The sequence below is a fragment of the Taurulus bubalis genome (assembly GCF_910589615.1).
Source record: "Taurulus bubalis genome assembly, chromosome: 7".
Lineage (NCBI taxonomy): Eukaryota > Metazoa > Chordata > Actinopteri > Perciformes > Cottidae > Taurulus > Taurulus bubalis.
The window spans coordinates 20843213-20866659 of NC_136595.1; the positions used below are offsets into that span (position 1 = coordinate 20843213).

Here is a 23447-nt window from a genome sequence, read left to right on the forward strand (position 1 = left end):
ATGAAACAGAATAGAAACCTAAAATATATAAACAACCCATTCATGTAGGGCTATTAATACTTTGTACTGTCCACTTTGTATCGTCAATGTGTAAAGTAAAGTGATTGTAAAGTAACTAGAACACTGAGACATTCCCCAACTTTATTAGCTGCCTATAGCATCCTGTGGACGGATTACAAAGCAAAGTATACCTTTTGAATGATTGTTATCTACTGGGCGAGTGATGCTAGGAAAGGGCAGGCAACTAGCTAACCGTAACCCAAGCTAAGGTTAGCCAGCTTGCTATAACTTAGCCACGCGGCATGGATCTGTCGTTGGTTGCTTTGTAATTAGCTGATAAAGTAATTTACAAACAGCAAGCTAGTTAGTATCATGGGAGCATTTCAGATAGTAAGGTTATATTAAATATAAAATATGATAGCCATGTATTATCACGTCACTGTTTTGGCCGATGCACAGGAGGCTCGCTTGCGCCTATAGGAGCAAGGGGATGCTAACTGCAGTTCACTTTGACCACCAGTGTCAATAAAAACAACGATTTTCAAAAAAATAAAAGTGTTGTCCAGATGTCACAGTGCTTTTTTTTCTTCTTTTCTTTTCTAATAATTCTGTTGAATTATAACTCCTTTTCAAGTCATGATACAAAGGACAGCATAGAACAAGGGACATTTCATTTTGTAAATATAGTTTACCTGCATAACTGTAAAATTCTGTATATATTGAGACCTTTTCCACCAGATTAAAGGAGCACTCCAGTAATTAGCATTATGCTTTCTTGTAGCTGGGTGACATTATACACATTATTTGCAAAGCTATTTTGATTTTTCGTCCCTAAAATTATGGATCCTACATAATGCAACTCAATCTCAGTAATAATTGCCCACATATTTTAAGTGCATGATCCAGTTTTCTATACAGGTTTACAGTTTGAATTTTTACAGATTTCTGGAGACATCTTCAGGGCAGTTTTCTCAAACTTTGGAAAGCTCCCTCCAGAGCCACAGGTCTCTCAGTACTTCCCATGCTTAGTAGGTAGAGCATCAGCGACACTGAACACAAGGAGCGCAGCTTTAATTTTCTCATAAACACACAGTACAAACTTATACATGAATATATGACATTTCTCTTGTTAATTCATTATTACGACATATGCTCCACTACTAAACCTTAGATGTCTGAGTGTTACAGGAATAGATACAAGAACCTGGGCCTCTATATTATATCTGAGGAAATACAATCTGAGGATATCATAGAGTTGCTTTGTCTCAAAACTAATAAAACTGTTTGAAAACTGAGAACCTTTGGGAAATTGTCTCCTTGTGCAGTACAACAGTTTTAGCAGGATTTAATGACTTTTAGCTCCCTTTCTTCTGCTCATACTGAGGTGAGTGGGCAGGTTCGCTCCTTCTGGGTCCCACTTCCTTGTTTATTGGGAGCCAGTCGGAAGGGGGGAGGACTGGTGAAATAAAGGGAGGGCACAGCCTTACCTTTAGCGGTGGTCCCTACCCACTACTTTGAGTTAGTGAGGCAGACTATGGAAGCTCCATTAACGTTAACGAGGTGTAGAGTTGGCGTTTGTGAGGAAGGGTCTGATACAGCGAGGTGGGGTAGTCTGTATGTCTGTCTATCTATCTATCTATCTATCTATCTATCTATCTATCTATCTAATCTACCTATAGTATCAGTTTTTGTTTGAGTGTATTTCAATGTGTGTGTGCATCATCATGAATCAGATGAGTTGGTTTCCAGTCCGCTGTGTGCTGTCTGTTTTTCCAGCGCCGTCAGCTCCATTCCATTTGTATTGATTTAGGCTTGACGTCTCCTATTCCTCCCCCGATTCTGACGATGCCCCCTCGCTGTCCTTCCTTCTCCTTTTGTTTCTCAAAACTCAATTAACTGCTGCAGCCCGTCTTCGGTCTTCTTTTCAAGTCTATTTCCCCTCTTTGTGTGTGTGTGTGTATGTGTGTGTGTGTGTGTGTGTGTGTGTGTGTGTGTGTGTGTGGATGTGGATGTATGTATGTATGTGTGTTTGATAGGTGTGATCGACTTCCTGGTAAGCCAGCATCCTGTGGCACAGATCCTAAGAGATCATGTGATCTTCAAGATCGTCCCCATGCTAAATCCTGATGGAGTCTACCTGGGCAACTACAGGTAATTCTTGATTTAGATGCATCGCTTTGTCGCCCTTAATTCCCACATTACATTGTTTTAAAACCCTACGTGTGATTATATTCTCTTAACTCCATCTTTATGGAGCTTAATAAATTCATATAGCTCACAGCAGTGCATTTGTTAGAAAATAGTATTTAGCTGTAGGGTTGTTCTCCCTGCCAGTATCTCTGTCCATCCTCTGTTTTTAACACTATTGCTGCAGCTCTGTGGGCATCCTCCTCCACTCTTCTATTTTCCTCTCTTCTCTTTCCCTTCTTCATAATTGCCTTTTACTTAATAGGCTCAGCCCCAGGAATACTAATGCACACTGAGATAAGCATCGGCAGCCTGCGCTCAGTGTGTTTGTGAGTGCCATCTAGTGGCGGGGGCTTGTCACTGCCACCAAAAATATGTGCGGGGAATATTGGTGACTGCATAAAGGCTATTTTCATTAGCTTGCTTTCACATTGAGTGGTGATGAGCAGTGTATTGACAGAGCGTGAGTAGTGATAGTCCTCACCTCACCAATCACACATGCTCATTTATACACATGCATGCATCTCTTTCTCACACATTAACACACACACACGCACACACACACACACACACACACACACACACACACACATACAGGCACACACACACACACACACACACACACACACACACACACACACACACACACACACACACATACAGGCACAGAGCCTTCCCTGCAGGATATAGTGCAGAGCAGACTGAAATGGATACATGCAGAGAAAAGAATCAATGTCAGTTAACCTGGGATGAGTATTTTGTTCATGGTTGGCTGCTCTGCACAGTTGCTCTACAGTATCAGTAACTCCTGTACGATTACCAACTGCTTAAATGCTAAAGATGCAAATGACAACAAATAGGTCAACTCAGTGGGCATCTTTACATGCAAACATTCCATGATGGTAATATAGGTTGCTAGTAACACCTTAGAGTAGCAATTCACCTCTATATGGTACCTGTTTACATCAATGCATTATATCCACCCTTCCGGATGTCAAGGAACCCCTATAAGATCACAGTGGGAATTTTACGTTTCGCTCAGCAGGCTGTGCAAAACTGTTGAACTTGACTGGACCAACACTAAATGTTCCTCGAGATCAGGAGGAATGAAAAACATATTGTCAGGGATATAACATACAAGTTATTGTGAGGTGAGGTGAGGCAAGTGGTATAGCAGTCATGAAGAAAACATTCTGTTGTATATTTTTACTTAAAGGTGTCCTGTACATTTCTTTTGTGACGAAACAAGAATGCTAAAATGTGCACTTTCTCAATAAAAATGCATTGTGTCTATTATTCAGTACCATGCCAGAATGTAATGTGTCACAACATATATGCAAATTGCCTTTCGGTGGCTCTATCACTCTATAACTTATCATACATAAGTCTGTGATCTCGATACAGCAATGGAGTAAACTACCGAGTGTCTGAATGAGTGAATGAGGCACTGATTTTGAACACTCTGATATTTACATTCATATTTGTGTTCTAGCTGTCATCTTCTTCCTTGCATTTGTTGGTGTATTCATTTGCTTATTTCTGCCACCAACTGTTGATCAGTGAGAAACAATTGGCAGGATATATTTGCATACACCAGATACAAATGAAACCCACTCATAGAAACTTTGCCTCGCAGCGCTAGAAGTGTTAGGGTGCCGTTAATCATTTACAATGTATTTTGTAAGGTGGACCACATTGTAGTTTTTCATTAAAGCTGTGTGTGTGTGTGTGTGTGTGTGTGTGTGTGTGTGTGTGTGTGTGTGTGTGTGTGTGTGTGTGTGTGTGTGTGTGTGTGTGTGTATACAGGTGTTCTCTGATGGGTTTTGACCTGAATCGCCACTGGCAGGATCCCTCTCCATGGGCCCACCCCACGCTGCACGCTGTCAAACAACTCATAGTGCAGATGAACCAAGACCCGGTGAGCGAGCAAGCATGCACACACACACACACACACACACACACACACACACACACACACACACACACACAAATGCACAAATGTCCTCCATACTGTGCTCAACATTCCTTCTCCGTAGTAATGTCTGCTGGTCCCAAGAACAGTTTTCTGCCTCCCTGCTTGGTTCAGCATGTTCCTCCAATCTGTGTTCAGGGTTTTTGCACTGGGGAGCAGGGATAAGCAAGTCAGCACCTCTAGAATGTCAGCTTGGCTCTCCTGGCCATTCAAAATATATTACTGAAGCAAGTATATGCTTTCAGTCTCTGACTCTACTGTAACTTTTTCCTTCTACAGTTTTAGTCTTTAAGTCAGAGGAACATGTCAGAGGCAGGCCAGGGATTTTTTTCCTTTGTTCCTGATGTTAATTATAAGCAGAGCGGCAGGTTGGTGGGATTACTGAAGGTCAGTGTGTATCCTGGGAATACTCTGCCCTTTTGTACACTCCTCTAATCCTGATAAGAGAGGGAGCGGGCTGGGGCGGGATGCAGGGCAGGCCAGAGATGGGGTGAGGAGCGGGGCTGGCATCGGGCAGATTAACCTTTTCCCCTGGTGCTGACACACTGATCGATAGACTCTGTCATGGCAGGGTGATCCACTCATGGCTGTCATTCACACGTGCTCACACGCGCAAACACACACATACTCATCCTGAGCAAACAGACTCTCACACACACACATTCACTCATCACACGAGAATACTGCAATGCACTGCCAGCATAGGTATTTTTGTCTCTCAGATGCATACTATTAAAATAAATTGTAACAATCATTATAAAGAGGAGTGGTTCCCAAGCGTAGGGTTGAGCCCCTCTCGGGGGTTGGAGGATGAATCTAAGAGGTCACGAGATTATTGCAGGGGTAGGGGGAAAAATTATAATGATTTGCAAACTTTTAACCAATCTTTGCTCTTTTTTTATGAATTATTGTTTCATCTTACCTCTTCAGACCTCTAATAATCCGTCAAACTAAGTGGCATAGAGTTTATATATTTATCATGCTTCATAGTAAAAGGCCACAAGCAAAAATAGGTTAGCGACCACTGAGTCATAGTCTGTACACTGGCATATATTCAGTCTCGTACACATTGAATTAATGGCACACTTTGCTATAGCCTCATACAAGTGAATTGCCTGCCACCACAGTGACTTTGAGTTTGGGTAAATGCAGCCTCCAGTCAACACAGTATTGGGCCATATGTCTCCTAAGTCCACTCCTGCTGGTCAGATGCCTCCCATTCCTTCTCCTTCGCTGTTGATAACCATCCCACCAGCACTTGTAGCCTCCCCCCCTCCTCCCTTCTCCCTGATGATTGCCTTTAGTCTTGCAGAGTTAATTTGGAGGCTTGGACAACATCTCCTCTTCTCTCTCTCTCTCGCCACAGCCAGTTAATCCCATCAGACACACTACTCGTGTCTGGAGCTCCCAGATGCCAGTCTCAATGCCAACTCTGCAGCCAGGAGGCTCTGTGTTGCTGCCCTCCATTCATGCTCATCTCACACAGCGGGCATAGGGTCTAATGAGGCTACCAGGGTTGGAGGGCTCCGCTGGAGGACTCCATTAACAGCAGCTACAGTGGCCCATTTACTAACCGCTAACTCGGTGTGGTCATTTGTTTAAAAACTAGGAGACTGAGGGGAAGCTGGAATGGAAAGTCATTATCAATTTTCAGGAGATTTTAATTAGAGAAATTAGAGTACAGGGATGGTAGTCCTGGATCAAACACAGAGACATGAACCAAACTCACTGGCCAGACAGAGACAGTAGCCTATGCATTATGATGTTGATGCATCTGAAATCGTATTGAGGTATCCACAAGCTTTATAAAGCTTTATTAGCAGCCCTGTTTTGTCATTGTAGTGTTGTACAGGTAAATCTGTATGAGAGTCTGTCAGAGTAAACTATCTTTCTCCTTTCACAATATATGGTAATAGTCCTTCTCTTGCACAGACATCTGCATTTCTAGGCACCATACCACAGGAGAATTCATACTCTTTCATGATTTGAGTGACTGCTAGGACTACAACTCTATTAACAGTCTTTTAGAGTTCTTTCTGAGTGTCAAGACTAAAATATGTGTATGCTGGCATCATAAGTTTAGTGTTTAGTCTTTGTCAGTAATCTTTAGGTTTGTTCTTTACTTTAGTAAATCCAACGCAGATTGTGAACGCTGATTGAATTAATTTTCTTTGTGCCTTAATGTACTTAAATCTGTCCATATATTTTTGTCACACGCCTTCTTCACTGCTTTAGATACCCACAGTTGTGTGCATAACGCATCATAATTCAAAGTCATATTGCCCTCCGTTGCACAAAAGAGCCCATTCAGTTTGAAACCCCATCAACTATTCTTGTGACAGACACACTCGTCATTCCAAAGTGATTCTCCATCATTGTGAATTCAGCAGCACGCTCTGGGAAAATAGCTTCCTTGTTCTGTTCAGGCAATAACTTCAATAACTGGCTGCGAGTTCCGAGACGAGTGCCATTTAAATCAAAGCTTGTTGCAGGAGCAATCTAAGCTGTGTTGCTATTGATGGCTGGAAACCTTTATTTGACAAATATTTGTATATAAATTCAACACCACTCAGAACATTTGCACTCACTAGTGTTTCCACAAACTGCCCTGAATCAGTGACTTAAATCTCCATCAGACAGCTCACTTGGAACGATTCATAAATATATGAATTCAGAGTATGTACAGTTGCAGTTTGGCATCAAATACGTACATTCGTCACTCCTCACAACATTCAGTCTGTATAAAGAGAGATTGGAAATGATGATAAAAGATATTCCCCCTTCAGAGTAAATTAAATCAAAGCCTACAGGTGGCTCATTGGGTGGAAGAAGAGCACACTGAGGGGCTACACCTGCACAAATAAGTAATACATATTTGCATATGTAATATGCAAATATGTTTTTCTGCAAATGAGCCTCATTGCAAAAATAGTTCAATTTATAAAGATCGGTGCTGAGAGCCACATGCAGTTACAGTGAAATTAGTAGCATCTTCAGGGAGTTGGTGGTAACTGAAGTTCATTGATAAGGGGTGTCGTGTCCAGACTTTCCAGTGATCACGACAGCAGTGATTGTATCAAGGCGAAGGCATCGTCATGCTCTGCTCAAACTCATTTTTTCTGGGTTGCAGTGACAGGATGCAATGGCAGTCGTCTCATGAAAAATAGATGAATAAAGCTCCATTACGTGTCATTTTTGAAAATATATGAAAAAAAACAAGGAAAAATAAGGTTATTACGTTTAAAATAAATGAATAAATTATTTCTTCCATCTTCCTCTGCTAAAAGGGTCAAATACATGCAACTGCAAAACTTTATGGCCGTGTTTGCTCTCTAATGTCATTAGCGAAATATCTTTCGTGAATCCAACCTTGAGAGAGGGCAGATAGCGGGTTGAAAATGACGGCAATTCATGGTCAACGACCGAAATCCTTTTCGAAATTCGCCCCTGAATGTGTATTATTCCACAGCTAAAAATAAGCACAATCAAACGCTGAATAAGAAATTATTAGGTGACCCAAATGAATTAACAATTAACTTTCATGAACTGAAAACTCACTGTGAAAGGGTAAAACTTCCAAGACAAAAACATGAAAAACTCAACGCTGTGGTAGCAACCTATCAATCACAAAGGTAACCACGCCCCTAAGCATACCCTGCTTTGTCTATTTTACTTTAAATGGGACCATCATTTAGTTAATAAACATCATGCTGTATTGAGGAACTTCAAACTAGCAACTGAGACTATAAACCTTGGTCGACACACATGGTTGAATCCCATCGACTCTCAACGGCCTCCTGATATAAAATCATCATCTTGAGTTCTCACAAACTTTATAAACTGGCCGTATTATTTATTAAGCAACCTAAGAGGAGTTAGTTGGCCAGTTGTAGAGTGAATATGGGCTTACGTTCATCAGGTGACTCCACTGGCATACTCAGGGTGTATTGTGTCTACTGGTTGTGTAATAGAGCAGTGATTTGCTACCATGTGAACCATAGGAGCAGATGTTAAGCTGATAGTAAATCAAAGTTCTATTAGTGACTTTGTTTGTTTTTCCGCTCCCGGTGATCCAAAATTGCTTAATGCAGCTTTAAATGGACCTTTCACATTAAAATACAATGTGAGATGTAAAATAAAAGTGTGATCAAGTACAGCCATTGTGTGAATGGCAACTAAATATATGCTCATAAACTGGCAAACTTCTTCTCCATCCATCTGAAGGGCAAGCTTGCTCAAGCTGTTTCATCAGATTCCATCATTTACCATCTGCAGCTGAACATTGGTCAGCAGGGAAAATGGCTGAAAGAGTCAGTGATGCAAGGAGCTATAATCTGTTCCCAAGCTACCCTGTTGTTTGTTTTGAAAAGAGAGAAATGGAGAGGGAGAGAAAAAAAAGGGAAAAGAGACCAAAGAAACAAATGGACCCATCTCCTTCCTAAAGCGTTGCTTTTCTAGCTCATTTATCAAACGCAGGAGAAGAATCCCTTTTGATTGGCTGATTACCAGAAGCATTCATCACGGGCCGACATATCCCCACCAATTTGACACTGCCATTTTGGATAATTTGTTAAGGATGACAAAAATGTCATTGTTGGCTTGGCTTCTTTTTGACCTTTTTGATATTTGAAAATTAATTTCTGAAACAAATGTAATTTCGTAATTTGGTTACGGCACCGAGATGAATTTTGCACCTGAAATCCACCCTAAAGCCCTCTCTCCCTCTACGGTCTCACTCATTTTCTCTCCCTTTCATGTCCAACAGTCAAATTTGCATTTACTGAACGTGTGAAGCAGGATATCTCTGTGGGTGCTTTTTGTGTCTTTTTCTCTCCCTCACTGTCTGTCTCCATGTGTGTTGTCCTCTGGTGTCAGCCAACCATTTCTGATCCATTTCTGATATTTACGGCCAATTTTACCCCCATCATCCCAGCAGCGCTTCAATCCCTCCACCAGCCCTCTTTTTATTCTCACTCCATTGGAAGCACAATTGTCTGCTTTTCACAGAAAAAGATGCAGATGAAGCTCTCGCACGCCGGCAATTTAGGTCACAAGCTTAATTTTTTACATAATAGTTCAAGCTATTTTTTTTCAATAGCTCCCCTCTTGCTCCTCTTTGCTGTTTTTTTCTAACCACCTATTCCTGCCTGTACCTATCACCCTCCTTTTCTTCTCCTGGCAGGTCTTCCAACAGATGTGGCAGCTTATATGGCACTAACAGGCCTGAAGCACAGGGCTGCCTGCGCCCGTTCAGGCTGATTACAAGTCACCTCTGTGTTCATAAACAGACAAATACCACCATCAATTTGAGAGCACAGTGCAGAGGGGGGAGACAATGAGAGCGATGGAGACAGACGGATAGAGAGTTTTGTGTCATTTGCTCCCGTCTATGAAGCAGGTCATGCCATCTGCCATGTTCTGTCACTGCTACATCATTAGAGGGTCACTGGCCCTGTGACGTGAATTGGCTTCTCTAACTAATTAAATGTTGGATGGAGATTTAAAATGTATATTTATATGGCAGTTTTTCCTTTCCATCCATTTTTTTGTGGGAATGCTTGTGCATAAATATTTGATGCTCACACAGTGTCACAAATTCCCACCTGGCTTCACTGGGGAAAGTACCCTTGCTCAAGGGCACTTCATCAGTCATTGCATTGTGAATGAGATGTTTCTACTCTCGCTTTCACTGCCCAGGTTTAACTTGTTGACTTGAGGTAGGATCTGACTCTTCCATCATAATTTGGCAGCCATAACTAGCTGCCAAGCTTTGAAATTCTCCACTTGTTGAAGCATTGTGCATTGGGCTTTATTAAGATAGATACTCCATATATTAAGAGTTGGGATAGTGGCTTGGTTTGTGTGTTTGTCTGTTCTAATATAAGCTGCAAATGTTGACATGATACATATTCCACTGTACTCCTTACAATATGTTCCTGACCTATAACACAGCGCTTCTTCCAAGGTCAGTGTCAATGTGTTAATTCCACATGGGTCATCAACTGGTGAGGATGCTGATCCTTTGTGTGAAACATGCAGCTTGACCCTCAGTCTTTTGGCCTGATATCATGTATGTAGTCATAACATGCATATTGATGACCAACACAAGAAAGCACCGTTGGCTAAATGATCTAACTAGCTACAACAGATAAAACCATGCCACTCCTCCCACAAAGGCAATAGTCCAGTGTTTTATAATGTGCATTAAATGGCGAGTAAGTTAAACTTTCTCCTCCTCAACAAGCAGCAGTTTCCCTTCTTCTCAAAAGTTATGCTGCTGGTGCCAGGAGCTTTATTCAGGAGCTCGTAATCCTGCTTGAATCAGCTCCTTTTCCTTTCCGTGTAAAGATAAGCCCGGCATTTACGGCCCTCACTGCACCCCGCTCTAATTAATATGCAGAAGATAAGTACTTGTCTGACAAAATTCATTCATTTGACCTTCTAGGTTTTACACTAAACTGTTTGCGGCCGCTACAAATTCACCACAAGTTGAGAGTTCCCTGGAGTTTCTGCGGAGAGATGGGGCTTTTGTTTCTCTCTGAGAGGTTTAATTTGGACAGCTTGCTCTCCCTCTCTGTTTTCTCTCTCTCGCTCTCTCAAATTGTCTTCTGACTTTCATTCTGCAGTCTCTGTTTCTTAATTGCCCCTAATTGCTTAATTACAATTTCAAATGAACAATTCTGGAGGTCAGAGCGGGTCGTTAATTGAAGCATCAATCACAGTGGTTGGGCCTTCAGAACCGTCTCAGTTTGATTGACAGTGCATTAACTGGATATTGTAGAAAGCCTGGACATGACATTGTGGGGGCTCCATGGCTGATACTTACTGCTGCTCCTGTGCTGTCCTTCACATGAAGGAGAAAGCTTCTGCGATAGAATGAGAACAGGGAACAAACAGGATGTGGCGTTAGGTCCTTCACCTTCTGTCGGTGCATGTTCTCAAGATAAATATCTATATCAGCTTGGATACCTTTTATGAATGTGACTGAATCTGTGTTTTCCCCTCAATGGATTGGTACACTGTATTTTATATATATATAAACTGCAGGGCCAAAAATATAGGGTATCCATATAGTTTTTGCCTCCATAACATACACTTTTGGCCATTCACTTTGGGCGCTGTTTTCATGGTTTGGCTAGGCACCTAATTCCAACTAAGTGGACAATTAATCATATAGCAGACAATGATATGTTAGACCAGTGTTTAGTTTGGTGTTGCATGTATACTTGTTTCAACATGGCAATGCCCCCTTGCACAAAGCAAGGTCAGTAAGGAAATTGGTTTCTAACACATCCTTTTCTGTCCATTGTCTAATCTGTTAATAGACAAATGTTTCAGCTCTATTTAAAAGTTTGGCGTGGACTAGCCTGCACTGAGCCCTGACCTCAACCCCCATCAAACATTGCCCCGAATCAGTGTCTGACCTCACAAATTCAAGACCAGCAAAGCGTCAAAAAAAGAGATTATGAGCAGCATTTTACCATCAGTGGTTTTTAAATGAGATGTTCAACAATCATATAGTAGCGTAATTTGTATCCACTTACTTTTGGCCATTTAATGTATCAAGCCCCATGAAAAGTCAGATTATATGAGTTAAAATATGAATTATAGAAGAATTTGCAGATCAGTTATTTACTGGTATTCAACAATATGTAAGCATGTATTAACCTCTGCTGTAAGAAATATGCCACTTTTGATCACCCTCCTCCAATCCATCCACCTCTATCTCCTCCTCTTTCTATCCCTCCTCCATGCCCTCCCCAGGGGAGAGACCCAGGTGATTATTAGGCTGGTTTCGCTCTTCTAGACCCGGCTTGTTGGTTGGAACTCCTCCACCCTCCTTCCTCTTCCTAATGGAGCTGGATCTACCTCTCTCACTACCTCCCTCCCTCCTCGTTTTCTCCATCTCCTCCTCACCTCTTTCTTTCCCCTTTCCTCTATCCAACTCTCCCTTTAATGTCTCTTTATGTATTTCTCCAACTGTCTACTGCTCAGTTGGCTGCATTTAGCTTTTTTCTCTCTCTCGCTCTTTTTGTGTTTTGTTTTTCTGTTGTTTCTGCCTCCCTCACACCGTCCTCTTTCACCCTCCTCCTCCTCCACCTTCTCCTGCTGCTGTTCCTCTCCTCTGGGGCTCCATCCATCAGGTTGTCGGGGGCTGCTAGCGGCCGACTCCCAGCCACCATATTTCACCGCCAGCCAGCCAAGCAGCTGACAGCACAGCCACCGCCAGGAAATTGCTTTGGCTGTGAGCGGAATTTCAAACACAGGCACACTGCGTCGCCCGGGCCGCCCAAGCACCGCTTCCCTGTCTCTTTCTCTCTCTCTCTCTCTCTCTCTCTCCCTCTCTCTCTCTCTCTCTCTCCTGTCAATCTACTCCTCTGACACACATCTCTATGTCTCTCTGTATCTCTCTCTGTCTTTCTCTCTTTTTTGCTCTCTCTTATGCACTTATTTCCTCTCTCTCTGCACCCCAGTCTCTATATGTTTTTTCTGTGTGCTCTTCCCTGCTCCTCTGCCTCTCTCACACACAGTCACAAACCTATATGCATCGTTTTTCTCTCTTTGTCTTTTGTCCATCTTTGTTATTCCCGCTCTCTGCTCTCCCTCCCCTTCATCTTCCAATATCGCTCCCTCTCCTTTTCCATCCTCTCATTCTTCCCTTCTCTCCTCTTTACGGCCCACGGGGAACAAGGTGTGGTGGTGAATGTGTAATGAGCAGAGCAAGAGGGAGGAAGGGAGGGAGATAAAGAGGAGGAAGAAGAAGAAGAAAGGGAAGGATAAAACCACGAGAAGGAGAATGGAGTGATAAGATGGAGAGAGGAGGCAGAGAGGAGGGATGCCAGTTGGTGCTGCTCCTGAGTTGAGGGTCAGAAGTTGTGTGAGTGGGTGGTGGGTTGCTGGTGGTGAGGTGAGGGGGCTCGTATTTCTGCCCTTGTCGCAACCATTTTAAGACCATTGAAGTGAGGAGGGTTTTTAGCCAAGTGAGGTCATTTTTGCAAGCTTTTGGTTTAAGGTTTAGGGTTTGGAATTGGAGTTAAATACACCAGCTTTTTTAGACAGTTAGATATATAGTTAGATTATAGATCAATCAATATCACATCCAAATACAAGCAAGATAAAAACATGTAGTCGCTCTGTGGTTCGGTGATTAAGTGTCTTAATTAACATGCAGCTAAATTGGACAGTTTCTTGTAGTATATTCATGCAACAACTTGAAGAAAATATATTTCACTTTCATTATTTTATGGTGGTGTATGTAAAGTAACTTTTTCATTTATACTGATGTCGTGAAATCCATTCATAGAGTTGCTGGATTAATGGCCTAATTCCACACTACACAACTACATGGATAATACTATAAAGTATGTGCTATTATGCATATTGTACTCAGTTAGTTGTAAGCGTAAAGGGAATTAATATGCTTTACTGTTCTGTACAACCCTGAAATTATACGTAGATGGACATAGATCAACTTTGGAAAGCTACTGTCAATTGAAATGAGACTTTCCAAAGTCCTCAATTTGGTTTAATTATTTCTATGTGCAGTTACGCTATTTCTTATGTCTGTTGTATTGAGGAGAAACAATGTCCTGTTTATCAAACTGAGACCTTTATAAGCATGGAATACAAACGGGTGCTTCAGTCGTGCAGGAGTGTGATAGCCCTGCTTCTATGTCAGAGTTAATGTGTGTGTGTGTGTGTGTGTGTGTGTGTGTGTGTGTGTGTGTGTGTGTGTGTGTGTGTGTGTGTGTGTGTGTGTGTGTGTGTGTGTGTGTGTGAATTGAGTGATAACAGAGTTGAGAGAAACAGATCTTATCAAATCCATTGTACACATTGTATGCTGAAGAGAAAATACATTACACCCTCAATATTAGGTCAATATTAACCTGATAAATAAGTATGGAGCATGTGATGAATCTGACAAATTCATGAGAGAGTGTGTGTGTGTGTGTCTCAACACCGTATTCATCTCTGCTCACTGTCATGTATGTACTGCAGGCGTGCCCTTCATAAGGACAGTCTGATTGAAGTTATGTGTGGGTGGTTGGCTCCTTTCAGGTAGTAAACACACTGTCAGTCTGCACTGTCTGGAGGGTATGTCTTCATCCCAGGGCGGAAATCCTCTCCCAGCACAGTTTCCCCACAGTAAAGAAAGGCCTTAATCCCAGTGGACAAACTGCTGTGGACTGTAGCTGTTGTCAGAAAGATATCCCATCTTCCCCACTAATATGCTGTTTTTTCTTGTCTTCTGTGCGTTTCTCTGTCCCTCTGTTCTCTCTGCTCTGTCTGTTCCCTCTTCCATCAGAGAGTTAGTTTGGAGTTCTACATTGATGTTCACGCCCACTCCACCATGCTGAATGGCTTCATGTACGGCAATGTGTTTGAGGACGAGGAGCGCGTCCAGAGACAGGCTGTTTTTCCCAGACTGTTGTGCCAAAATGCACCAGACTTCTCCCTTGTAAGTCACACAAACAAATACACACAAACACACTGGATCTGCAGGCTCCCCAGCAGACTTTCAGCCAGCTTCAATCCCGGGGCTAGCTCAGAAAAAGAACTTGTCCTATCTCAACAACAACTGGAGAGGCGGTGTTCAGCGAAGCATTTAGTTGCCAAATGTTGCACTCTTAGTGGCACACAGTTGAAGACCACGGTGTCATTTCCCAGGTGTAAATGTGTGTAACTGCATGGATTAAAGGCTACGTGTTGATAAAAAACATCGAATTAGCAATACATATGCACACAGCTGACACATGTGAGTGTAAATATACACACACAAACACAGGAGGTGTTAAATTACTTGAGGGAATATGTGTGCAGAAGAAAGGAGCACATTTCAGCCGTGCACAAAGATTCTCACCTTGACCACTTAAGAGGGGAGGTGAGGGGAGTGTAGAAGAAGAGAGGGTTGAATTTCATGAATCCTGACAGTTCAGTTCAATTAACTAGTAACACATAGTAACATAAATACTAAAGCACACACTTGAAGATTTGAGCTGCAGAATATGTTTTTTAAAAGGTATAAATTATTTAAACGAATGCAGTAACATTTGAGGAATAGGTAGGTATGCAAAATGTTGGTGTACCCAAACAGCAGCAGTAAGTCCTTAAGGAGCAAAAATATGAACGGAAATTATGTATGAGAAACTACACTATCCCCCTCAAAATAAGGTTTGAAGTAAGCTGTGGATTATCAATATAATGTATACAATTTAAGAGGTCTTAGAATATGAACAGATGCCCAATAAATAACATGTATAACATGATTTTTACTTGTAGTTGCATGTCTAACGAGATTCTACAGATGAACAGCTTCCTTGACATGTCACCATTAATATGAATGTGCATGTATGCTGTATGTGTGTGCAGAACAGAAATAGCCAACACAGTGAGGATTATGACGAAGCACAGGACTGCACTGTAAAAGTAGGCCAGGGTATTCTGTATGGGCAGTGCAGGTGTTCCTGTTAGGTGTCTGAAACTGGGTTTATTTGGACAGGGCTGTGAAGACCGAAGGCAGTGAGGAGGGTAAAACCAAGGAGGAAATGAAAGCATTGAAAATGAATGGAGGAGAGAAGCAAAGAACAGAAGAGCATGTGGGAGAAAAAAACCCACATCCATTCACTGACTGTGATGCTCCTCCACACAGCCACACATGCATAACCTAATAAAACACAGGTACACACAGGTACATTATCCACCAAACCATTTTGTCTCAGCCTGGTGTCATTTGTCACTGACCTTCGTTTTCTCAGTGACGGTGACATTTCATAGCAGAGCCACTTACACAGATCATAAAGAATAACCTTTATTGCCCATTGACACCCGGTGCCAACCTGGATACAGAGAAAAGCCTGGAGAGGCGGATGTTCACCCACACATGCATGGAAATGTCACTTATTGTCAGTGTCTATACAGTATGCAGTAAGGAAGGACGAGTAAAACGCTATTTCAGGAGAATCTCTCTCTCTTTCTCTCTCTCTCTCCTTCTCTGTATTGCTTGTGTGACAGCTGGCCCAGGGGTCATCTTCCCTCACTGTGCTTTTGTCCCTCTGCCCATTCAGCACTACCTAAAGCCCAGTGCAGCAGCAGCAGCAGCAGCACAACACAATCATGGCAAACTCCCACTGGTGGCCGCCAAGTCTGCATTTCAGCAAGGCAACTCTCACTGCAGCAGAGCAGAGTGGAGTGACAGTGAATGGAAACTTTTCCACACTCTTCCCAAGACAGCGTCATATAGTACAGCTGACACGCTGAAACCCAAAATAGACTGGACTTGTCTTTCTGCTCTAGCCATTTACAGCTTTGTAATGACTTTGTATGAAGTCAGTCTGTTCAAATAAGCCACTGTACCCTTCATAATTCGTCCTGGATTCTCCAGAGTCACTGCAAGCTACTGAGGAAGAAATAATGATGGATGTTAATGCATTTTCACTGATGAGACATGTCAGCCAATATTGACAGTGGCTGCTTTGTTTTTAATAATAATAATAATAATAATAGCTAGGATTTATATAGCGCCTTTCATGAAACCCAAGGACGCTTAACAAAGACATAAATAAACATAACAAATGCAACAGTAGCTAGAGGACATAGGCTTTGGTGAAGAGGTGAGTTTTTGGGAGTTTTTTGAAGGTGTCCAGAGATGGTGTGTTGCGGAGCTCTATGGGGAGAGAGTTCCAAAGTGTGGGGGCTGTCACACTGAAGGCTCTGTCCCCAAAAGTTCGCATTTTTGTGTGAGGGATGGAGAGCTGACCCGTGCCTGAGGATCGAAGGTTCCGGGACTGTGTGTAAGGGTGGAGGAGGTTAGATAGATACTGAGGAGCCAGGGCATTGAGGGATTTTACATTCATCAACAAAGAAATATAGCCAAATTAAATTCTGAGTCAAATATTTATGATGTAAATGGTTTCGGTGCAGATAATAATGGATGGATTTTTTTTTGTAAATGCAATAAGAGGTTTGTTTTAATTTAGCTTGTCCTAGGCTGGTTATCTGACTGACTCAGCATGCTGCCGTATTTCCCTTTCTAGTGGCAGTAATAGTAACTTACTTTAGACTTATCTATTAGACTTACAATACTTGTGCTGAAGGATGCTCCACACTACGTATGACCTTTGATGTGCTTCAACAAACATTTTCCATGGCGTCCTTGTTGATGAATCAAGGCCCCTCTCCTCGTCTCTTTTTAAGCCTTCTTCATTCGTGCCCTAACCATAATTTTGTCATAAGGATAGCCTCTGAGCGAGGGGAACGCCGTTACCACGGTTTTGCCGCTGCAGCTCAGGAAAGGAAGTAGTGAGCAGAGGGGTATTCATTTGGTTGCAATCAGCAACCACACAGCTGGATGCCACCAATTCCTACACACTGCCCCCCCTAATAAGTTAAGTAGCTTCTCCCAACTGAAATTTTACAACATACAACTCTTAAACCTTCAACCACAGATTGTTGATATGAGAAACATTCATAGACAATAATCGCTGTGTGATTATATTGACCGTAACAGATCTGACAGGTTTTTTTTTTTTTTACTACAGTGGTGTGTAAACTGGGACACAAAAGCACAAAAGCAATATGTTTACTCTGAATGTGTTTTTTCTTATCTCTCAATGTTAGAAATAATGTGCCGTTCAGGTTATCATGACTTCAAAAGACATTTTCTTTTAGTATGTTTCACCCAGAAAACACAGGTACCTTTTGAAGCTCACAACAATTTCCAATCTCCAATCTCAGGATGCATAGAAGTATTTAAGGTTATATGTCATAGTTGGTGCCAATGATCTCCGTAGGGAAATTCTCCAGACTCCACAGTCTTGCTCAAATATGCTTTAACAGGGAAGATGCTTCACAAAGACTTGAACCCAAACCCTCTCACTGAAGTGTCATCTTTTAACCACTAGTCCAACACAATGTTCTTTGTGCATCCCTCTAGTCCAACACGTCCTTTAACCGGGACATGGTGAAGGCCGGTACCGGTAGACGGTTCCTCGGTGGTCTCCTTGATGACACGTCCTACTGCTACACTCTGGAGGTGTCCTTCTACAGCTACATGACGGCTGGCAGCACCGCTCCTGTGCCGTACACTGAGGAGACATGTATCCTTCAACACACGGGATCTGTTTGAGTGTACATGCATCTGCATGGGTGTGTCTGTGTGTGTCAAGATGTGTCACACACACACACACACACACACACACACAAACACACTTGTTGCGCTTACCATCTCCCTCTGAAACTGAGCGTGTAATCATTCGAGTCATTATCTTAATATTTGAATCCCTGGTGGTGAGTTTGTGTGTATGTGTGAGAGGTGATGTGTACTCTTAAGAAAACCATGTTGCTCTTTTGTTGCCTCTTGTTGCAACAGATGTGCAGTGACAGACTAGGGATGTGATAGCCGCGTCTATTGATTTTATTTACAAAGGAGAGAAGAGAAAGGGGCTTGTGTTAGAATGCGTAATGCTATGTGTGTGTGTGTGTGTGTGTGTGTGTGTGTGTGTGTGTGTGTGTGTGTGTGTGTGTGTGTGTGTGTGTGAGGCTTTGTTTTGCGTTAAACAATGGAACAAACATGATTCCTGCCGACTACAATCATGCACACACATGGAGCCCACATATTACATTCGCCACGGGAACCGAAGGTCACAGGTGCGTTAATGGAGCCAGATGGGAGGAAGTTTTCCTTCAGCTGACCTTCTCAGGGCTGAAGAGCTCCTGAGAGCTGGCCGATGGCGGTTTGATCTTACCGATAGAGTGAGTGAGAAGAGGGCGAAAGAGAGATTTAGAGAGCGTGATAAGGACCCTACATATGAAAAGTATGTGCTCCCCTCCACACATTCTGCAGGTGGAGCGGAGGGTGGATCTAGACGTAGCCCTAGTGCCCTCTAGTGCTAAGAGCTGGCACATTCTGACACAATATACAGTGTGTGTATTTTTCTCTAATTCACACCCACATTCAAAGTTCATAAGATGTAGGTTAAATGTATGTATTATAGTTAATGTGTGTGTTTTCCACACCGTCTCATCTCTTAAGTGCGTCTCATAGAAGCATCTCAGTTCTTTGCATTCCAGTTGTGGTGAGAGTGTGTACACAGGGTCGCATCACAGCCACAAACAAACAGTTAGGCGTACGTTTAGGAGACATATGTCTGGCAGTTGTGATAAACAAATTCCACTGTGTTTTTATTTGAGTTGGTGGCACTGGTTCAGAGCAGGATAATAACACTCGGGGAGCCAGGCCTCTATGTGTGTGTGTGAGTGCAGAGGGGACATTTCATCTGAAGGTCAAATTGGAAGAAAACTCAGCCCTTGTGGGAGGACTTGCTTGATCTTTTTTTGTTTTCCAGGTGTGCGTGTGTGTGTGTGTGTGTGTGTGTGTGTGTGTGTGTGTGTGTGTGTCTGTGTTTGGCTGTGAGAAGGGGATGTGTACAAGGAGGAGGGGATCCACAGGGTGGGAAGGCAGCACAGGGACCTGGTGTAGAGTGAAGATTGGGGTCAGGCAGGTTGAAGGAACCGACCATGTCGCTTTATACGCCCCAGCAGTCAGCTCGATGAAGCGTGCAAATCATCAACAGAGACCTTTAGCATCTCAACGCTTCCCCTCCACCTTTCTCACCTGACGCACACACACACACACACACACACACACACACACACACACACACACACACACACACACACACACACACACACACACACACACACAGTCCTTTAAACTAATACATGACAAATGAGTAATAACCTCGGCCCTAACTCTTACCACCTTCAAAACATGCCGCCCTTACCCTTTAATCTCTCCCGACTCTCCTTCTCCACTGCTGTGACTCGTAGCCACCAGAATTGAAATCGTAACCTTTCTCACAGCTGAGACTTTTGTCACAGTTTGAATGTGCTCAGAGAAAAAGGTGTATTGCCAATAGTATGTCTTCTGTATTTCTTTTTGATCTCTCTTTTCATGTCCTCCTCTCTCCTTCATTCTGTCCTTTCCTCTCATCTTGTCACCCAGAACATAACAGCTCATTATATCATTTAGTCAAGCTGAGAATCGTCTTCTCTGAGACAGCAGGAACAACCTCCACCGTGTGTGTCTGTCTTCTGTTTGTCCTCTAATCATTAACCGTGTGTGTGTGTGTGTGTGTGTGTGTGTGTGTGTGTGTGTGTGTGTGTGTGTGTGTGTGTGTGTGTGTGTGTGTGTGTGTGTGTGTGTGTGCCTACTCCTGTGTATATCTTTTGTATGCTTACTTACTGCACTTACACTTTTACACTTTTTAGTCTCACTGACAGCCCCACGTCCCAGAACTATAATTAAATATTTTGGCCGTCATTTGTCTCCAAGTTTTTCTATTTTTCTTAGACCAGCTGCTTTTTGTGATGGACCTTCCGGTTCAGACTCTGAAGTTTAAACTAGAAAGTGGAACGGTTTACGGTTGAGAGAATCTGGGACCTGGCTCAAAACTCAGCTTGACGCTTTTCATTGTGTGAGTTCAATACGCAGAGATCACCTATGTGCGCTTTTGGGGGCTTACTTACCTTGGAGGTGTGTGTGGTTGTAGATGCTTTTTTGTGTATTGTGGAGAGAAAGTATTCTCCGTGACTTTGAAGAATTATTCAAAAACATTAAAAAGCCATTATGCCTTCCCTGAAAGATGTTGCTCTTGCTTCTCTGGCTCTGGGTTGCACGGTTGCTTTTTCCTGTCATAGATCAGACGTGCACATTTTTAAGATTTTTAAACTTATCACTGTGGAGTGGAAGAAAAGTGATATTTCTCTCTCATTTGACTCCTGCATATTTTCTGTTTCCTTCTTCTGCTTCTGACACAGTGATCTTCTTATTCACTCAAATATTTCACATCTATTGTCAAGAGTGTCAATGTGGGTTAACCAGCAGGATTGTGTGGTATTGGCTAAGATATACACACTTCTTCTATGTATGTTAGGTCTGTTTGATGTGCACCTCGCCATAACAGGGGGACTCCATGACACCTGAATAGCCAGTGGATCATAATATGCATCAGTGAACCTGAAACTCAATGGGCAGAATGTGAGAAATATGCAAATGATATGGCTTTGAGGTAAATCTGCTTCACTACCACCCATCACACACATCATATCACACAGACAAATGCACACATGGATAGGTGCTCACACAGGCAAGCAAGCGCAGACACAGACACATTTAAAAACACAGTTGATTGCACAAATAGTGTCGCTGCAGTCTGCTCAGATGAACAAGTGTCCTCACATGAGCACTCACGAAGATATGCACACCTCCAGTTGTGTTTTGGTCGTTGTTCTAATGTGGATAAAGTTGATGTTCATGGAGAGTCTGAGAAAGCCATTTTGTGAAGAGAGCGTAAGTGTAAGTGCTCAGAGCTTTTGCAGTTGACGCGTTTCACAGTTGCGTGACTGAAAGAAGTTGAAATGGCAGTTAGAAAAGAAGTGAAAAGAAGTTTATCTTCCACTCTCTGAGATGACATGAAATCATCAAGTGTGATAGAGCGGAAGTGTGAACACTGAAAATAGATGAACTCACCAGTTAAACCATAAGAGACTAAAGCTGTGGAGTTGTCGGTTGAAGTGTACAAGTTGAAAGTGGTTGAAGTGACAGTTGATGAGTGAGAGATGATATGATTGTAACATTATACAAGTGATACCTTCAGGATGATGACAATAATAAGGAAGAACACAAAGAGAGGCTTGAAGTCATAAATCACAGATACCACAATAAGACAGGCGTGTATTATGGGATGTACGTTTTGTTTTTATTTCTTGAACTTGTATACACAAAGCATTGCCTTTCCTAAAAAACAAATGAGTGCAACTCTTGCAAAGAAACATAGTAATTGGAATGTAAAAATAGTTTCCATCTTCTGTTTTCAGAGCAGCACACTGCAGATCAGAAGAGTCTCTATTCCTGCAAGTGCATACTGTAAGAAAACAGAAGCCTTTTTTGCACGTATTTCATTTTATGACTCAAGTTTCAGAGCTTGTCTCCTTGGCAGTGACAGTTCCTCTTGTCAGGGATTTAAATCAACCCTTGTTTGTCCCTTTGGGCAAAAGGACGTGAGGTCTTTCAGTCTGCTGAATCGCTATTGGGGACAAAAGTGTCCCTTTCTGTATTGCTGTTGTTGACTCGGCTCTTAATTAGCATTGATAATTAGTTCCCTACGTATCAGTGCAGTGACAGAACCTGTCAGTGGATCGTATTGATGGCTTGAATGTCCCCTGCTTGTCTGCTTGTTAACTCCCGTCCGATCTGGACAGCATTCTCCACGTGTCTTGTCCATTTTACCACTGGGGGCCTTGTTGTCTGATCGTCACCTTGTCTGTCTGTCCTACAGGACCAGGCACGAGGGACATAGCGCTGAAAGCCGCTAAATGGCGTGCTGACAGTAAACAGCTGCAGTAAACAAGTCATGTCCCAATCGCCTTTGTCTCACGTATCTCATCAGCGCCTAAGCTGGCGCGCCCTTGAGCCATGACAATGACCTGCTATTGATTAGACAAGACAGTTATGTGTACCGAGATGTTAAAGAATACACCTCACACACCTCAGTGACAGGCAGGCAAGATGCTGACAGTCCGCCTCTTTGACCTCTCTGGAGCTGGATAATGATTACGCTCTGATAATGATAATGTTGATGATTAAGTGTTAACAATATTATGATTATTAGTCTGTGTTAATTCAGAAGAGGCTGCGTAGATCTGGAGTGAAGCAGCTGCAGTTTCTCTGAATATTTCCACTACCACCCACCTCTGTAAGCCAAGCTACAGCCCACCGACTGTTTCCTGGCTCTCGCACACATCATTTCCTCGTTCCAAACCCTACGGTTTCCCCCGGCAACGGGCCAGACAGCAGTCAGGGCATCCTCCGCGTCTCCGACTACTCGCCACACGGATGAAGTTCTCCTTCAGAAGCAGACCGTCCATCACGAATCCTCCTGCAGTAGACGGTGAGTCGTGACAAGCCAAGCTGAGAGGCCATCTGCGCACTGTGGGGTCCGGGAGATATTTCTGTCGCTGAGCGCGTCCGGCCAAAGAGCTCGGGACTGGCACAGAGCTCTGCTGACGGAAGAGAACGGAGGAAAACACCCAAAACTTTCCTGAGGTCAAAATGAAGATGTCAAGGATACAAGGGGAGTTTGTTTGTTTGCAGTACGCAGGTATATGTGAGTGTTTATGCCCTTGAAGATGAACATTTGTGAGTGTGAATCAGCTCTTAACAACTACCGGTAGCAGCAGATTATTAACTCACATTCAGATGTGTTAATGTGAGCTATGCCAGCAGCTC

The 23447-nt window shown here is 42.8% G+C and overlaps 1 protein-coding gene across 2 annotated transcripts in view; it reads left to right on the forward strand.

Moving 5' to 3' along the window:
- Window positions 1-23447, forward strand: part of agbl4 (AGBL carboxypeptidase 4) — a gene marked incomplete at its 5' end in the record, with an annotated part of 246047 nt that overhangs the window by 218841 nt on the left and 3759 nt on the right. For both annotated transcript variants that reach the window (XM_079220896.1, XM_079220895.1), the window contains 4 exons: window positions 2037-2151; window positions 3994-4105; window positions 14466-14618; window positions 18093-18255. In XM_079220896.1, the coding sequence (XP_079077022.1) occupies window positions 2037-2151; window positions 3994-4105; window positions 14466-14618; window positions 18093-18255 (543 nt within the window). The remainder of the gene's footprint in view (window positions 1-2036; window positions 2152-3993; window positions 4106-14465; window positions 14619-18092; window positions 18256-23447) is intronic.